We start from the raw sequence: 17,015 nt of genomic DNA on the forward strand, positions 1-17,015 counted from the left end.
CGCTGCCAGCATCCAAGCACCAGCCCCCAGCCAATCACCGTCCCTTGCGCTAGCCCGTCCCCGGCCCTCGACTGCCAGACGCAGCACCAGCAGCGTCGTCGTCAGAACATCTTCGTCAACTATTAAAAGGACTCAATTCCCCATTATCCAGACTGCAATCCAACCCACTTTGACACAAGACTTTGCCCGTCATCAGGTGTCCAAACAACAGCTTTCCCATTTCCATTCCTCCCCCGTCTCCCCGATTCTCCCCATTCTAAACTTCAACATGGTTTCCCAATCCGTAAACAAGACCAACCTCCACCCTTCTGGTGTTCTGTGAGTTTGGCCCCTTTGTTTTTTACATCAATTGGTTTTCGACCAAGAATTATCATGGCTGACTGTTTTTTTCTTCTTTCAGCCCAAGCAAAGGACACACCGAGATTGAAGAGTCGCTCCACGACAAGGCACACATTGACTATGACCGCGTAGCCATTGTAAGTTTTTTTTTCCACCACCAAATATATTTCCACAGCATTCCAGTACTAATCGCATCCCATCAGATTGCCAACCCTTCAGTCGCTGCTCTCTACGAAGATGCCCTCGTATACGAGACCGGTTCCGCAATCACAGCATCAGGCGCTCTCTCGGCATACTCAGGAGCCAAGACTGGCCGCTCACCCTCGGATAAGCGCATCGTCGAGGAAGACTCGTCGAAAAACGATGTCTGGTGGGGCCCTGTCAACAAGCCAATGAAGACTGACGTAAGTCCTTTTCTCCGCACCCCATGTCTGGTCATTACCTTTGCCCAAAAATCGCGCGAATACGTAAAAATGCAAGCATTGGCTTGTGAAGATCAACGTCAAAACGTCATGCACGCTAGGCGCATATCCGAGGAACTTCGCATCCTTGCACGTGGCGCATGTCTGGGGTTCTCGGCTTGCCCCACATTCTCCCGATCGATGCACTCTCCTTTGGGAATACCATCACGTGCTCTTCTCCATACATGATCATGCATTGCATACTGACTCGGCTACCAGGTCTGGCGAATCAACCGTGAGCGTGCTATCGACTACCTCAACACCCGCAACCGCATCTACGTCGTCGACGGTTTTGCCGGCTGGGATGAGCGCTACAGGATACGCGTCCGCGTCGTCTGCGCTCGTGCCTACCATGCTCTCTTCATGCGCAACATGTTGATCCGCCCTTCACGGGAAGAGCTTGAGCACTTCAAGCCCGACTACACCATCTACAATGCCGGTGCTTTCCCTGCCAACAGGTATACCAGCGGCATGACCTCCTCGACCTCTGTTGCCCTCAACTTTGCGGACAAGGAGATGGTTATCCTCGGTACCGAGTACGCCGGAGAAATGAAGAAGGGCATCTTCACTGTCCTCTACTACGAGATGCCCGTCAAGCACAATGTTCTCACTCTCCATTCCTCTGCCAACGAGGGTCAGGATGGTGACGTTACTGTTTTCTTCGGTCTGTCCGGAACTGGAAAGACCACTCTCTCTGCCGACCCTAAGCGTGCCTTGATCGGTGATGACGAGCACTGCTGGTCTGACACTGGTATCTTCAACATTGAGGGTGGCTGCTACGCCAAGTGCATTGGTCTCTCTGCCGAGAAGGAGCCCGATATTTTCGGTGCCATCCGCTTCGGCTCCATTCTCGAGAACGTTGTCTTTGACCCCGTCACCCGTGTTGTAGACTACGACGACGACACCCTGACCGAGAACACCCGCTGCGCCTACCCCATCGAGTACATTGAGAACACCAAGATTCCCTGCATCTCCAACCAGCACCCCAAGAACATTGTCCTCCTTACCTGCGACGCCCGCGGTGTCCTTCCTCCCATCTCCAAGCTGAACCCCGAGCAAACAATGTACCACTTCATCTCCGGTTACACCTCCAAGATGGCCGGTACCGAACAAGGTATCACCGAGCCCCAGGCCACCTTCTCCACCTGCTTCGCCCAACCCTTCCTTGCCCTACATCCCATGCGCTACGCCAAGATGCTCGCCGAGAAGATCCAACAACACAACGCCAACGCCTGGCTCCTCAACACCGGCTGGGTCGGTGCCGGTGCCACCACCGGCGGCAAGCGCTGCAGTCTCCGCTTCACCCGCGCCATCCTCGACGCCATCCACAACGGCGAACTTGCCAACGCCGAATACGAAAACTACGAGGTCTTCAACCTCCAGGTCCCCAAGAAGTGCACTGGTGTCCCCGACGACCTACTCAACCCCCGCAACAGCTGGAACGGCACTGCCAGTCTCCAAGATGAGGTTGAGAAGCTCGGAAGGCTCTTCATGGAGAACTTTAAGAAGTATGAGGATGAAGCTACCAAGGAGGTTATTGAGAGTGGTCCACATGTATGCTGCTGCCCCAAGCACTAAGCTAAGTTCGGGCTTTCTGCTTTTTTGATTCTTTCTTGATTTTCTTACGACTTTTTTTACAGATTGTCTAGCGAATCCCCCTTTTTTTGGTTGTTGTTGTTTTCCTTTAGGACGATAGATGTCCCTTTTTTTTTCTTCTGTTTTCTCATTTGGTTTTTGGATATAGGGATGATTTGATGGAAGGGGGGGGGGAAAAATACCACCATAGAGGCGGATGTGCGAGAGATGAAAGATGAACGATGGATTTGCTATGAGCATTTTCTTTTTTTTAAATCTTTTTAGTGGGGGTAATTGGATGGGGGGATGTGGAGAAATGGAAAATTCATTATGATTATGGTTCATTCGTATGACTTTTTTTTTTGCGTGATTTGGAAGTGACGAATGGCGTGACTATAAAAGTTTTTCGCATTTGTATCAAAACATAAGGAATACAAATTGTTAAGTGTGTAAAATCGAACATGGTATCTTTTTTTTTATTTAAGAAAACAACAGTCTACTTTCTCCTATCGCTCCTCAATCACGCATTGTAATCTTCACTAGTATGTTTATTTCCAGTAAACTGATTTGTCCCCTATAATCCCATACTGATCTATCCCCATACATGTCCGCATCTGTCCCCCGCTCATCTCAAAACAACCCACACCCCCTCAATCACAATTCATTCGGCGCCCCCTTGACCAATTTAAACCCACCAGGCTGCAAATACTGAAATACCTGCTTGGGATCATACTTGCGCGATATCCGTACCAATCTCTCTTTATTCTCTTTTCCATAACTTGCAATCGGGTCCTGGAATTCTGACGCGTAGTTCAAATACACAAAGTCGTTGTCTAGATTTCTTCTCTGAGCCTCGGCCTTGATGAGCTGGATTGTATTCGCAATGACGGCGTGGAATTTTGGTTCGTCGCCGGGTTTGGTCCAGGCGGCGTTGAAGTTTAGGATGAAGTAGGGACCGTGGAAGGGATCGATGCCGAGGGCGTTTCCGCCGTTCTTTTGCATGGCTTTGATTGCTCTTTCGGTGATGGGCTGGATGGCCATGATGAGTAGGATCTTTTCAACATCGGCGATGGTGGCTTCTTGGGTGTAGAATGTTTCAATTATGAATTCGAGGAGTTGTCTATCCATTTTCAGACTGATTCCCCACCATGTTTGGTAGGCGCCTGGTCCGGGAGCTCCTTCGTTGAGAAGATTAGCCATGCCTGACATTTGGCGAAGACCAGTGGTGTCTTGGATGGCGGGGATGTTGTTCCAGCTAGAAAAGACTGAGGCATTGGCAATTGGTTTGGCGTAGTGCAGGTTTGCGAAGGCGACTTTGCCGATGCCCGGGGCGCTGGCGAACGTCTGGTGACATTAGCACCATACGTCAAGGCAGTGGTAAGCATGTACACTTACAACAATCTGTGCAGCATCTTCATCCTTTACTGATCCCGTTACGGTGAATTCGTGAATCGCGTCGAGAACAGCAGGAAAAGAGTTTTCCAAGTAGACGCGCTGACCTCCCCACATGTCGCTCAGCGGGAAAGTATCTAGTTTGAAATTTGTCACAATTCCAAAGTTGTTACCTCCACCTCTTAACGCCCAATATAGATCAGGGTAGGACGACGCGCTGACATCAATGGGAATGCCCGAGGCAGTAACCAGCTCGAAACTTGCTACATTGTCACATGCCCACCCACGCTTGCTGGCGAAATGGGAAATACCGCCTCCGAGAAGGAGACCAGGTACACCTACAGGTGCCATCTTAACTAACCGTTAGCAAGAAAACAACGCAGAAAATAACTGTATAAACTTACTCGACCTCCTGCAACACTAAGCCCATCTTTCTCAATCGCAGTATACACATCTATCCAGCGAAGCCCGGGCCCAATATCCGCACTCTGCTTATCCGCCGCTACTGCTACTTTCCTAAAATTTTCCATGGAAATCGTAATACCATCTTCAATACTAGAAGCTCCAGCCCACGCTGCATGGCCACCGCCCTTCACCGCAAAGGGACACTGGTACAATCTTGAGATGAGAACTACAGTAGACACATCTAGCGTCGACTTGGGCTTAAACACGCATGAGGGACGAAGTGCGCCTTGTTGAGCAGACCAATATGAGCTTGTGAAGTTGTTGTATGCAGTTGCGTTTTCAGGTAAAACTTGGTCGGGGCTGAGAAGTATGGATAAGGCTGTACACTTGGAGGTTTCTTAGCGTTTGGTAAATTTCTTTCAAAGTATGAGGATAACTTACCGCATGTGAACATTGCGCGGCTGAAGATCGCGAGGTGAGTATAGAATCAGACTCTGGGATTTCCGAAACATCAACGCCAAGTTTTTCGAGAGCTGCAGTGACGTTGAAATCTTGGGGCTCGAAGATGGTGTTACTGTCTTGTGCGGTTGCCCTTGCGGCAAAGGCTCCCAAGGGGAGGAGGCTCCTGACTCTCATGTTGGACGTGAGTTGAGAAGATTACAAAGGGATTAGCAAATCCTCTTGTTCATTCCAAAGGCAGGCGGTGAATTGGAGGACAAAAGGTTTCAACGCTGGGTGCTCCTGGCATAAAGTGTTGACCTGCGAGGCGAATACACTCCATATGCAGGTCCCTCAGGACAAATGAGATTCGGCTGCATGTGCGATTGATTGGTGGATCGACGCTGCTGTATGAGGAAGGTGGATAGATGCTGCATGTGGCGTGGTCGCAGGATGGGTCTAGAAGAAGTCAAGTGCACAACCCCGGTGCGTGCCGTTCCTGGCCTGTTCTAGCGGGGTTGAGTGACGCCTCGGAGGACTGAACACAATCGCTGGTTGTAATACAACGTTAGCTGACATGTTAGGCAAGGGATGGAACTAGGTCTATTGGTTAGAAGAATACAACCTACGAAATGGGAATACGAAAGGGATGACAGTGATGAACGATATTAACTTGTGGCAAAATCCCAGGTGTGTGTGTGTGTGCAAAGAACAAAATCCATTCATCTTCGAGGCATATCACGAGATCTCAAATACTAGTAAAATTCTGCCTATGCAGCTAGGGAAGTCTGGAGGACCACTGTGATAGATTGGAAAATGCATTCGCAGCTAGTTTCAGCAGTCATTTACTACAACATATTAGTTAATCACCCACAACTAACAATACAACGCGCAAATCAATCCCACACCATAGCGCGAGCCACAATTATACCGTGCCACAAAGCAGCATTTACCACCGCGTTAATCGCCTCCTCCAGCGCTTCCGCGGATATTACTCCAATGAAAGTTAGCACCCGAACCACACCCCCAGTCCAACCTGATACCAACAGCTTCCCCATATCCCCATATCCCTAGACTCAAGATACAAAACTACATCCTATACCGAACCCTTCTTGCCATTCCACCAACACTGGCCCCATCAAACAAGGTCAGCCCATCGCCATGGCATCCAGCGAACTGCACGACGTCGTCTGGACCAAGACGAAGCCACCAGATGCGCCCAGTAGATCCCGCCTCGACGGCGTTAACATCGCCATGCTCACCCTTGCTTCCTTCATCTTCGCCACTCGCACTGTTCTTCGGATCGGTGGGAAAAAGGCAACGGAGGCGCAGGATATCCTTAGTTATATGGCGTACGTGTGCTACGTGCTCATGGTAGTCATGTATCTGCAGGAAAACGATCCTTTGTATCGTGCTGAGAGTATGCTGAGAGGGGAGAGACCGGCGTATCAGGGAATTTGTGAGTGTTTTGTTATGTCTCTTTTCACTTAGTTGGATGGGGTGCGACTGACGTGTGGGCTTGGCTGTAGTACATGATGCGGGGATGGTGTATAGGTGGATGACGGCTGGGCAACTCTTGTTTTATGCAAGTCTTACCTTGGCGAAACTCTCGCTGTTAGCGTTTTACCAGCATCTAGTGAGTAAGGCGGGTCCCAGGTATGTTATCATCTGGTGGGCTGTTTTAGGATTTTGCGTCTTGGTGAGTATTATGACCGGATCACTCTCACTAGAAGTTCATTCATAACGACGCAGTCTTTTATCGGGAGCTCGTTGACTACGATCCTCTTGTGCGACGATCAAAGGGCAAAGTATAACCAAGGCATGTGTGCCAAGCCGCACGAACAGAGGCGCGCCCAGTTCAGCTTGTGGTTTGCGTATGCGGTGGATGTAGCAACTGATCTTGCAGGTACCGACCTCTCCTTTCTCTGGCATTCTTTGCTAAACTGATGCTCCAAAGTCATGTTTCTTCCATTCCGAATAACTTGGAACCTTCGTCTTCCAGGAATTCAGAAGGCTGGTATTTTTGTACTTTTTGGCAGCGGCTGGATATGCATTGTAAGTGAGCAAAAGTCGAGTTTGTGGAGCACAGTCCAACTAACTTTGTAATCCAATATTAGCTGTTCGCAACTCTCCGTGTTGTCCAAGTCAGTACAAACAACGGCATCCCAAAAATACCCGATCCGAAGTGGCTACAAATGTGGACCATTATTGAGACGTCAATGGGTGAGCACTGATATCCACTTGGTTCAATGGGATCGGTGATCTGACAGAACACGTATAGCTGTGATAATTGGATGTGGTCCCGCTTTCAATGCGCTTTGCCCCCGATATCGTGCCCAGAACGCACGAAGACGCTCAATTAATTTAGAAGATATCAAAGAGCCTGATTTAGCAACTAGGTCCAATGGAGAAACTAGTCAAATATAATGGTCCAGCACTGTTACTGCAGCTGTAGCTCGATATTTTGAGTAGCCTCAAGAGGGGTTTTCGTGCCCGAAGAAATGCATTCCAATTAGCTGTAAGAACCTCTACTCTTATTAACTGCAGCCGTACTAAGATATTAGGAATCTCTGACTTCGACTAGCATCAAACTACGTGACGAATACCGGAATCTCGACTAGATCGCCTCCTTCTGCTATGGCTAATGAGGACTGCATGTGGAGCCTGTAGCACTACAGGCGAACCAACCCCAAACTTATCACATCATGAGAAATACCAGGATCGTAAGAAAACTCATCGTCAAGGATATTCATAAAATGCTCAAAGGAGGCTTGGGGCTTGACCATCGCGTTACTTTCTTAACCCAACCATGCCTCAAATCAAGGCACCAGCGTTCATCACAACCTCTTCCTTCCGGCGCCGAGCCTCGAGCTTCTTTTCCCTTTGTTCATAATAGGCCTCTCTCGCCAGTCTATGTTCTTCTTTCTTAACTTCGTATTCTGCCTTTCGTCGCTCGTATTCCCGCTGTTGCTTCTTCTCAGTCTTGATATCGTGTTTGATCTTCTTATGCTCAGTCGAGGAAATGTGCCATGGCTTGGCCAGTACGTTTTGCTTGAAAGCAGCGGTTTCTGCCCATGCGCGTGCCTCTTCGTCTGTTGTTGTGACGAGTGAAACTCGTTTCAATTCCAGCTGCTTTATGCCTCTAAACTCTGATATGGTGCATTTCGCTTTAAGGACGGATCCAATGTCCAAGGGTTGCTTGTCTACCGTGACGTCAAAGACGCCAAGCCGACTGACGACTTCAACATTTTCAATTTCCGTGGGTGAGGAAGTGTCGACGGGATTCTTCTCTGCTGGGATCTCCCGCACAATCTTCAGCTCGATAATGGCTCCGCTTCCGTCATCAATGGTGAGGACTGTATATTTGAGGTTGATATCATCGATGGCTACAACAACGCCGACTATGCGAACATATCGAATAGGATGATTATGGTAGAAGTAGATGCGCTGTCCTGCGGATATTTCAGCGACAGTTGGGTGTTATAAGATAGTGGCGGCTATCACCTTCAAAGTCCTTCTCAGACCGGAGAGCATGCACATCGGCAACAGTGAGCTTCACCCATGTATTGAAGGTGGGAGATGCACCAAAGCAATAAGCGGGATACAGTCGATAGAGGCGCGTCGGCCGGAGCGTTGACATGTCATGTTGTGGTGACGATGCCCAAGGTGGGATGGAAGCGAGGCTCACGCGACGCGCACAGAGGCACGCCCCGTTTACGCTATCATGTGATTCTCTCGAGTCGAGGGGCTAAACTTGTTTAGTAACCCCACCTTACCGGATGATCCGCGCACATGGGCTTCACCATACCTAGCCATGCATGCGCCTCACTATGCCACACCATCCGACACTGCCGCTCCCAAGGCCGAGGCTTGCGCAGACTTGCAGGGAGCAATCCAGGCTTTTTCGTATCGCAAAAGAGTCAGCTTTGGGCCCTGGGTACCCTCTTCCTGCCACGCAGTTTACTCCTTGTAGATGTTGGGCGGCAAGCATGATTCAGGATCCACCCGACCACGACAGAACCAGCGCACCTCAACACCGCCGTTTCGTCGTCCACCGCAAAAAAAGCAATGAACTCGGCCCACTGAATATTGTGCTAGACCCGCGATGCAGTCAGGGCTGCCGATGATGCGCGTCCCCACCAGGCGCCGGCATGATGCTGTCTTCCGCGACCAGTTAGCTCCATATGCAGCAAGCTTCGGAGCTATCCCAGCTCTTTGTAGAGCTTCCAAGGCCATAGTCCGCCCAGTTCATAAGCAAGGTAGCAGCCCTGGGTTGCGCGCCCGACTGACTGTTGGCTCCCAATCCTCTTCTCTTCTCGAGTCCCGGCTTTTTCGAGTCGCAATACTAACCCGACCATTTTACAGCAAATCGCATAGTCGCTTCGTTGTTGTGAGGACTCGTTAATTCCGTCTCATCCTCTTGTCAGCCTCTGCCCTCACTAGTTAGCACAATGCGATTCCTTACGCCATGGAGCCTGTTCTTGTCGTCGCTGACGGTCTGTACTGCGGAGCCGATCGCAAAACCAGAAGCTGTACCGCAGCAGTACACGAATAATGCGCCTTTCTCTGGCGCGGTGTATATTGTGAATCCAGAGGGACAGCAAGTTGTCGCACAAGATCAGAATTGGTGTCCGTCGTCCGCCTCAGTAAGCTGTAGTAATGTCAACCACCCTAGTTGGTAAGTAGTAGAAGAAGCATGTGCAAAAGTGGTCCCTTTTGCTGATCAGGACCAGGTGTTGCCCGTCAAATTACCAATGCGCCGTTCCCGCCAACTCCAACGGATTGATTGGCTGCTGTCCAAACGGAAACCAGTGTGGAGGAGCCGTCAACGTCGCGCAAATCACTACTGTGACGGTATACCCTCAGCAGCAAACAGTCTACGCTGTGCCACCACAGACCACGGCGTACCACCAACCAAACCCTGCGCAAGGCGGCTTCTGTGCCACCATCACTATGAACGGGCCGGATCTACCACGAGCTGAACAGGGCTCATGTGGCACAATCTTGATCGTTGCCGGAGCACCAAGCTTGAAGGTGCTGAGCGCGGGTGCGGGCATCGTTGCATTCTTCATGCACTTTGCGCTAGGGAGAATGTTCAACGGAGCATAATCAAATAGACAGTAACCGCGATTACGATTTTACGAATTACGAATACATGTACTTCGATCATAGGTTACCCATCTTTGCATCTTCCTCATCATCCTTTGGTACCTTGATCAAAAGAGGTACCGAAACAGCATTCAGATGCCGGAAAGCCTATCAAAAAGTTGTCAGCAAGTCTAATTCATGTTAATAAACTTCTTCAATCAAAAAAACTCACATTCGCAATCGCATTCTCCGGCAACTTCCCATTCCACTTATCCTCAAGCTTCTCAATCTTGCCCTCGCTATCCAAATAAATCACAACCTCACTCTGAATAATCTGCTCCTTGCCAATCCCCTTGACCACATATCTCGTCTTGAGATCCATCAGAATAGGGTTCCCCGCATCTTTGACCTGGTGCTCCAACCGCTCGATCTCCGAAAACGCGGCTTTGAGTCCGTACCACTGTGCGGCGTACTTGCCGCGGCCCTGGGCAATGGTAAGAGGATCCACAAAGGTGGCGTCGTCGCGCCACAGCGACAGTTTGCGTAACGAAGGGCGGCCCGCGAAGAGGTCTAGCACCGAGCGTACGACTGTTTGCTGCGAGTCGCTAAGGGTGACGCCAGGTGCGGTTTGCACGTCCTTGGTCTCAATGTTGATGTTTGAAGCTGAAGTCGCCATAGTTACTCTGCTGGGTCTGAGAATGCGAGTGCACGCGGGTGTAGTAAATGTTCTGAGTGTTTGGCTAGGAGCTGGGCGGATGTAGCTTAGCATTGTGAGAAGGCAAGTGAGATTTGCCGGGGTAGGAGATAAGAATTAAATACTATATGTCCCGTACCCAAGAGACTTTTTTTCGGGATTGCTCCGACCACGTGTGTTTGTGAAACGCGTCATATCGGAGCATTGAGCACGATGGGTTGCTTGGTAGGTGTGCGTTCTTTGGTTGCGCAGTGCGTCTTCATCGGTGCTGGTGGTGGGATGCATTCGTGTGGAAATAGTCATGACGCCATCGGTCTTCCCAGGTGAGATTGAGCCAGACGATCTCGAGAACGCGGGGGATTTTGTGAGCGGGAGCCTACTGCCGATGCGGGATTATACATTTAGATTTTACTGCTATTGGGGCTTTGAAACTACAACTGGCGCTTTGACATTGTGTATATGTTGGAGCTACTACGATCGTATTGATCGATTTCCTTCGGCGCTTTCCTGTTGCAATTTGCTCACGTCATGGGAAGATCCGATTGCATGCATTACACTGGTAAATTTGAACATTCTAACATACAACAATCACTTATTGCACATGGCCTGCAGTAGCGACTTCCAATATCCGATCCTCCAGGCCAGGTACATGAATACATTCGACACCATTTTCCTCCAGCTTCTTCCTTCCCTGATTCTCACCAACGAACTTTTCTGGCTCCTTGACGCCTAGGTAGACCCTCTTGATTTTTTGCTCCCCATTTGCTCCCTTGGTTCGAATGATCCGGTCTGCGCACGGCAAATTGCCACTTAGTCGAAGGTTGCAAGGCTCCATAGTAGTGTATATGGAGGTATTTGGAGGAAGGGCTTCGCCAACCCGTTCTTCTGGCAAATTATGTTCTTTGGCAAACTTCAAAAGACAGCATTGCTCTGCATGCGTATTGCCCTCGCATTCTAGAGTGTAGCCCCTTGATAATATCGTGCCAGTATCTGCATCGACCAATAAGGCGCCCACTCGAAAGTTTGAAGGCTTTGGCGGTGATTCCTGCGCTTGATCAAGGGCAAGGCGCATGTACTGGAGATGGTCGTTTGGATCTGGAGCAGGCAAAGGAGGCGTCGGGCCATCCCAGTCGAGTAACGTTGACATTTCTGGCGAGGGAAGGTGAGTGAAATAATGCATGTTCTGGTCAACAGGTGATAGAGAGAACAGTGGGGCTAGCTAACTCCGCTAAGTCCGGGCTCACTGTCGCGTCGCGTCCCTCGATTTACCAACCTAGCACTGCTTCACTTCCCATACCAACACAACAACAATCAAACAAGATGGCGAGGAAACAACGCAAAAATACAGAGGCCGAAGATCCCATGGAAGAAGACTTTACCAACGACCATGACAGCGAAGGCGAAGAGCATGATCTTGGTGACGAAGGCCCACCTACTATTGACCCATATGAGGTTCTGGGCCTTGAGTCTCAAGCAACAGCGGATGATGTGAAAAAGGCATATCGTAAAATGGCACTCAAGTGTCATCCAGGTGCGCTTCCTCATTAGATATCTGCTTCCTCCCCTACTGACAATTGCAGACAAGGCTGCGCCCGATGAGAAAGAAGCCGCCAACAAGGCCTTTCAAGAGATCGCATTCGCATACGCAGTACTTTCCGACGACCGAAGGCGTAAACGTTATGATCTCACCGGCAGTACAGCAGAGAGCCTGGAAGACGACGACGACTTTAACTGGCTTGACTTCTTCCGCGAGCAGTTTAGGAATATCATCAACGAAGAATCTATCAATAAGATTTCTGATGAATACAAAGGTAGCGAAGAGGAGCGCAAGGACTTGATCAACGCATTCAAGAAGACCAAGGGCAACCTGAACAAAGTATACGACATTGTCATGCTATCAGATATCTTGGTGGACGACGAGCGGTTCAGGAAGATCATAGACGAAGAGATTGCCAATGGCACGGTCAGCTCATATCCTGCATATGAGAAAGAGACGGACGAGACGCGCGAAAAAGCCAAGGATGCAGAGAGGAAGAGGCGCGAAGCCTTTGACAAGCAGCAGGCTCAGGAACAAGAAGAGAAGGCGGAGCCTACCAAGGGAAAAGCAAAGGCAACGGCAAAGCCAAAACCCAAGAGCAAGAAGAGTGGCACAGATGACATGGCAGGACTGGCGGCGCTGATCCAACAACGACAAAAGGCACGAGCAGGCAACTTCTTTGATTCTCTTGAGGCCAAGTATGCACCCAAATCACGAGGCTCCAAGCGATCCACACCCATGGAGGAACCGCCTGAGGAACTATTCGAAGCCAACCGAAAGAAGCAGAAAACGAACAGCCGGCCGAAAAAGAAGGCCAAACAAGAGAGTGAAGATGAGGTGATGGAGTCTGGGGAAGAGGATATTGGCGATTCTGAGGAAGAGAAAACACCGCCTCCAAAGAAGACGAGAGCGAAGCGGAAGGTGAATGCGCGTGGGCGGGCTTAGCTTTTGTGTCTCGGCTCAAACTCTACTTTGCGAGAACCTATCACAGTGATGGGTGCAAGGCATTTAGAATGAGATACATCATCCATACTCTATTGCAAGGAAGGAACTTTGGAAACTCCCCTTCTTCACGACTTTTATAGCAGTGACTCTGCCCCATACAGAGTTTAACAAGGCAACTAGAAAAGACTTCGCACATCGCAATTGCCTGTGCCATGCTTAGCTGAACTTGACTTTCTACTTTAGCATCACAGTTCCTACCTTGCCTCTCTCATCCCATGGGTACAGGATATCTGTTAACTGGCTTTCTAATTCCGCCCGCGCTTCACGTTCACAGTTTACCATCACATCTTCTTCCCTCTCATTCACATTACCTTAGCGTACCCCGATAGTCACTACAGTAATAAAGGCTGCGCCACTACTAATGAAACAAACGAAAGTCACAAAAAGCGAGCAGTGAAAGGACCCTTTCCAGGTCTTGTGGGGACTTGTGAATCCAACTCCAAGCTCATTCACCTTACAACAGCCTATCAGTAATTAACAAGCTCACTTTCTCTGTCACTCCGCACGAATACTCTCTTCACCATGGTGAATAAAAGAAATATCAAAGCCGAGGTGAGTTTGCTCTCAGTATCACTGAGACACAGATTGACAGAACCTTACTAGATGAGCTTTTCTGATCAACAACCAAACACCAACCGCTATAGATTCATAGCACCAATGGCCCATATGACTCCATCGCCAGACACTTCTACGAATGAAACAAACGACACCAACAGCAGCGTAAGTACACCACATCCGAACAACTAGTCGCAATCACAAGGCAACTCTGAAGCCCTGCCTTGCAAACGACAAGCTAGAAACAAACTAACAGTAACATAGCCCACCCAGCAGCCCACCAACCGGCACTTCAACGGCTCCATCAGCCTGGTTATGAACGAGTCTCTCAACCAGACCACCAACTCACCAACTCGCCAGCCCTCACTCGATTTCTCTTCTCCTTTCTTCCCACCAGACCCACCAGTCGCACCAGTCGCACCAACTCACCAGTCCTCGCCCGACTTCTCTTCTCCTTTCATCCCACCACTCGCATCAACACCAACACCCACACCCGCACCTGCACCAACACCAATACCGACACCCGCACCGCCACCTCCACCGCCCACAACCACCAACACCCTAAACACGAACCTCCAATCCAACATCCTCACCTACGTCCTGCAATCAAACCCCCTCCTCATCCCCACCACCCTATCCCGCAACGCCCGTCTCACCAGCACACGCATCAACGACATCGCGCACGCCATGTGGAACGTAGCCTTCACGCACAACGACCCACTTCAGCGCGCATGCCAGTACGCCGCCATGTTTTCGCCGCTGAAGCTGGCCGCGCTGGCGAAGCTGAATTTCCTGCCGAGTTGGTGGTTTTTTCGCGATTTGGCGCTAAAAGGGCTGCAGGAGAGGGGCTGGGAGGTGGATGATGCGGAGATGGAGGAGACGTGGGAGGAGGCTGTTAGGTGGTGTGTTGAGGTTAATGGGAGGAAGGGGGGCAAGTAGGGGTGGGAGAAGTTTGTTGAAAGTGTTGGGGTTGAACGCGTGGATCTGGGGATTAGGATTGGTGTAGAAAGCGTGAGTTTCGGTGGCTTTGTAGAGACGGGCTTTGTAGGAGTTATGGGTTTTTGAGTCGATTACAAAGAGTGTGATACGTGAGCATTAAGCCCGATCAGAACACCAGTAAGATGCAAGTCCCATGGTGACGAAATCTTGTTCATAAACACCGTATCCATACAAAAGCATTAAAACTAGGAATAGTCGTAAGTAGAATCAAAAGTGTTTATTTCATTCAGGTATTCGAAATCTTCCAAGACTAAACATACTGCCTCTAGCAAGATTATTATGGAAGCTGGCCCGCAGCTCGAGTTTTGGGGGTCCTTCGGTTTGCTGGTGAACCGATACCGTCTGCAAGATCTGGCCGTCTGGCGTAGTATTATGCGGCGATATGTCGTCTTGAATGACAATTTTTGGAGTCCGGGGGGCGCCGCCCCAGCCCGCTGGAGCGGGGCCTGTGACGTGTGAGGTCATGATTCCCATTTCCGTAGGCACGAGATCCGATACGCTCAGGCTGCGGCGGTAATCGCGGCCTTTTCTGGGGTACTCGAAGGATGTACTTTGCTCATATGGTGCGTCTGCGAAGCCGAGAAGTTGCAGTATGTGGTATACTAGTGGTCGGTAGGTTGCGATGCTGCTTGCGACGATTCCTATACCAGGTTCCACTGTGCTCCATATGGCGACATCAGTTGTAGCATCTAGAAAGCGCAGTTAGCAAATGAAAGGCCACTGTTGTATATGACGAAAAGCGGTAATGCATACAGAGAAAATCAGTGCCGTCATAGAGTGTGTGTATGTATCCCATGCGGACGACGGTGCCTGTACTCCCACTATTGGCTCGTTAGCACGTGGTAAGCTGTCAATACGGACAACATACATAGCAGCAAACGCGAGGATACATGCAACCACGATCTTCGTCTTCGTTTTCATGTTCAGGCCCCAGACCATCCAGAAAGGAAGTAATCCCAATATCCAATCGGCCGTGGCGTTGATAGCAGCGAGAGCGTAACTGATACCTAGAGTTGGGCCTTTTGGTATACATTTTTCTGAAGCAGGATGTATCTCCCAAAATGCCGAGACTGAACATCATCAACACAAATGACATACAAGTCTTGAGTCAAGACTTACCAGGAGAACACTGGAGCATGACCAAAAACAAGTAAATCAAGCAACAGAGGACAGTGCCTCCCATCAGTATCCTTATACACCAGATGTGGTTTCGCTTGACAGCGACTCGGAGATAGAAGTATCCAATGGAGAACTTGAGAAGGCCATTGGTCACTACATACATGACTTCACACAAGTACCAAAACTATCTTGAGTCAGTAGGTGGGGTTGAGACAGAAGGCAAAGGACTGACTAGTAGTGCGGTCTTTGCATTGTGATCGCTTAGACGCCATCGATGCTGACCAGTCCCATGTACCGCTGCAACGATCTGGAAGCAGAGGTAAATAGTGAATACTAGCTGTAGAGTTCGGTTAATGTCGCAGCATTGTCAGGCGGGCAGTGTACGTACCTGTGTTGCAACCATGTACGAGTCATCTTTTCCCCATATTGTTCTCAGACATAGGCGTACATAGACTCGCAAGCAGACAGTGACCCATGTCAAGACGAAGAAAAGGATTGCTACGGCGAGGACCTCTTGCTTCCGGTTATCGGATGTCATGGTGGTGTAGCTCTTCGTTCGATTATCGTCAGTTGTCGAGCTTTGTGGATCACGCGTCGTGTCATGATTCGCTAGAAAAGGTCCATGTTAGGAGGAAGAGGTATTTTCCAAGAGGGTCCTGAGGGTACAAGACGGGGACGTGAGGAAGAGTAGCAGGGTTATTAGACAGACACTAAAGCCTCGGTTTCTTTACCGCGTGACCCAGCCAAGCGGTACATTGCTTGGACTAGGATGGCAAAGGCGCTGTGGACCTCGGAGGCCTAGTAACGGAGATCTCGTTCATCACTGACTCGTGGGTGGCATGGACTGAGCAATACTTGTTTCCCGAGTCATTATAGTGACCTTGATCAGCGCCTCATTAGCCGTATACACAGGCAGATGGGCAATGATGAACAGCTCATATGAAAGAAGCGCATTGGTATACAGACGTGGGGTACAGGGATTAGGCGTTGACGCAAGGTGCCAGAAAACGACTGCCGAAAGGTGATTGTTTCATAAGAGGGAACTTTGTATAGTAACCTTTTCCTATCCACACTGTCGGAATGCTGACTGTGGGTGTTGTGAAACAGGCTAGGAAGAGGTACCACAGCAGCAAGGCGGGCTTGGTACAATTGAGAGGCTCCGAGGCGAGTATGGAAAATCTCAAATGTTGGGCTTCCTAGGTGATAGCGCAGTTAGAACAAGCTTGGTGTTGGGGTACATAAGGTTAGTCTGTTTCGGCAGACTTGAGCAAGGCGCCAATCAATCTACACAGGGATGACAGCGTGGAGACGTGGGTTGCTCATCACCGCCCTGAACAGGGCGACATGCCGTCGCGGCCACAAAGCATGAGCTACGTTGGGAGGCTCCGTGCCGCGTGAGTGGTGTTGT

At 49.9% G+C, this 17,015-nt stretch overlaps 10 protein-coding genes across 10 annotated transcripts; 5 read left to right on the forward strand and 5 right to left on the reverse strand.

Moving 5' to 3' along the window:
- Nucleotides 1-268: 268 nt before the first annotated feature.
- Nucleotides 269-2,378, forward strand: COCVIDRAFT_37281 (hypothetical protein; the record flags this gene model as incomplete). The annotated part of the gene is made up of 4 exons (XM_014701684.1): nucleotides 269-318; nucleotides 401-476; nucleotides 543-743; nucleotides 1,020-2,378. 4 exons carry the CDS (start codon nucleotides 269-271, stop codon nucleotides 2,376-2,378), a joined length of 1,686 nt encoding a protein of 561 aa, XP_014557170.1.
- Nucleotides 2,379-3,029: 651 nt separating this feature from the next.
- On the reverse strand, nucleotides 3,030-4,808 carry COCVIDRAFT_15519 (hypothetical protein; the record flags this gene model as incomplete). The annotated part of the gene is made up of 4 exons (XM_014701640.1): nucleotides 3,030-3,719; nucleotides 3,771-4,118; nucleotides 4,172-4,558; nucleotides 4,614-4,808. The coding sequence occupies 4 exons, from the start codon at nucleotides 4,806-4,808 to the stop codon at nucleotides 3,030-3,032; spliced, it is 1,620 nt and encodes a 539-aa protein (XP_014557126.1).
- A 963-nt stretch (nucleotides 4,809-5,771) lies between these two features.
- On the forward strand, nucleotides 5,772-7,037 carry COCVIDRAFT_26150 (hypothetical protein; the record flags this gene model as incomplete). Its single annotated transcript, XM_014701653.1, has 4 exons — nucleotides 5,772-6,030; nucleotides 6,568-6,665; nucleotides 6,728-6,833; nucleotides 6,892-7,037. 4 exons carry the CDS (start codon nucleotides 5,772-5,774, stop codon nucleotides 7,035-7,037), a joined length of 609 nt encoding a protein of 202 aa, XP_014557139.1.
- Nucleotides 7,038-7,424: 387 nt separating this feature from the next.
- Nucleotides 7,425-8,250, reverse strand: COCVIDRAFT_37283 (hypothetical protein; the record flags this gene model as incomplete). The annotated part of the gene is made up of 2 exons (XM_014701685.1): nucleotides 7,425-8,062; nucleotides 8,115-8,250. 2 exons carry the CDS (start codon nucleotides 8,248-8,250, stop codon nucleotides 7,425-7,427), a joined length of 774 nt encoding a protein of 257 aa, XP_014557171.1.
- Nucleotides 8,251-9,061: 811 nt separating this feature from the next.
- On the forward strand, nucleotides 9,062-9,719 carry COCVIDRAFT_37284 (hypothetical protein; the record flags this gene model as incomplete). The annotated part of the gene is made up of 2 exons (XM_014701686.1): nucleotides 9,062-9,288; nucleotides 9,344-9,719. 2 exons carry the CDS (start codon nucleotides 9,062-9,064, stop codon nucleotides 9,717-9,719), a joined length of 603 nt encoding a protein of 200 aa, XP_014557172.1.
- A 57-nt stretch (nucleotides 9,720-9,776) lies between these two features.
- COCVIDRAFT_97722 (hypothetical protein) lies at nucleotides 9,777-10,374 on the reverse strand (the record flags this gene model as incomplete). Its single annotated transcript, XM_014701687.1, has 2 exons — nucleotides 9,777-9,866; nucleotides 9,931-10,374. 2 exons carry the CDS (start codon nucleotides 10,372-10,374, stop codon nucleotides 9,777-9,779), a joined length of 534 nt encoding a protein of 177 aa, XP_014557173.1.
- A 610-nt stretch (nucleotides 10,375-10,984) lies between these two features.
- Nucleotides 10,985-11,539, reverse strand: COCVIDRAFT_37286 (hypothetical protein; the record flags this gene model as incomplete). Its single annotated transcript, XM_014701688.1, has 1 exon — nucleotides 10,985-11,539. The coding sequence occupies one exon, from the start codon at nucleotides 11,537-11,539 to the stop codon at nucleotides 10,985-10,987; it is 555 nt and encodes a 184-aa protein (XP_014557174.1).
- A 215-nt stretch (nucleotides 11,540-11,754) lies between these two features.
- COCVIDRAFT_97867 (hypothetical protein) lies at nucleotides 11,755-12,874 on the forward strand (the record flags this gene model as incomplete). The annotated part of the gene is made up of 2 exons (XM_014701689.1): nucleotides 11,755-11,923; nucleotides 11,973-12,874. 2 exons carry the CDS (start codon nucleotides 11,755-11,757, stop codon nucleotides 12,872-12,874), a joined length of 1,071 nt encoding a protein of 356 aa, XP_014557175.1.
- A 930-nt stretch (nucleotides 12,875-13,804) lies between these two features.
- On the forward strand, nucleotides 13,805-14,428 carry COCVIDRAFT_37288 (hypothetical protein; the record flags this gene model as incomplete). The annotated part of the gene is made up of 1 exon (XM_014701690.1): nucleotides 13,805-14,428. The coding sequence occupies one exon, from the start codon at nucleotides 13,805-13,807 to the stop codon at nucleotides 14,426-14,428; it is 624 nt and encodes a 207-aa protein (XP_014557176.1).
- Nucleotides 14,429-14,710: 282 nt separating this feature from the next.
- COCVIDRAFT_97831 (hypothetical protein) lies at nucleotides 14,711-16,145 on the reverse strand (the record flags this gene model as incomplete). The annotated part of the gene is made up of 6 exons (XM_014701691.1): nucleotides 14,711-15,177; nucleotides 15,242-15,309; nucleotides 15,357-15,558; nucleotides 15,608-15,791; nucleotides 15,840-15,944; nucleotides 15,996-16,145. 6 exons carry the CDS (start codon nucleotides 16,143-16,145, stop codon nucleotides 14,711-14,713), a joined length of 1,176 nt encoding a protein of 391 aa, XP_014557177.1.
- Nucleotides 16,146-17,015: the final 870 nt, after the last annotated feature.

The sequence above is a fragment of the Bipolaris victoriae genome (genome assembly GCF_000527765.1).
Source record: "Bipolaris victoriae FI3 unplaced genomic scaffold scaffold_37, whole genome shotgun sequence".
In the NCBI taxonomy this organism is placed as follows: Eukaryota; Fungi; Ascomycota; class Dothideomycetes; order Pleosporales; family Pleosporaceae; genus Bipolaris; species Bipolaris victoriae.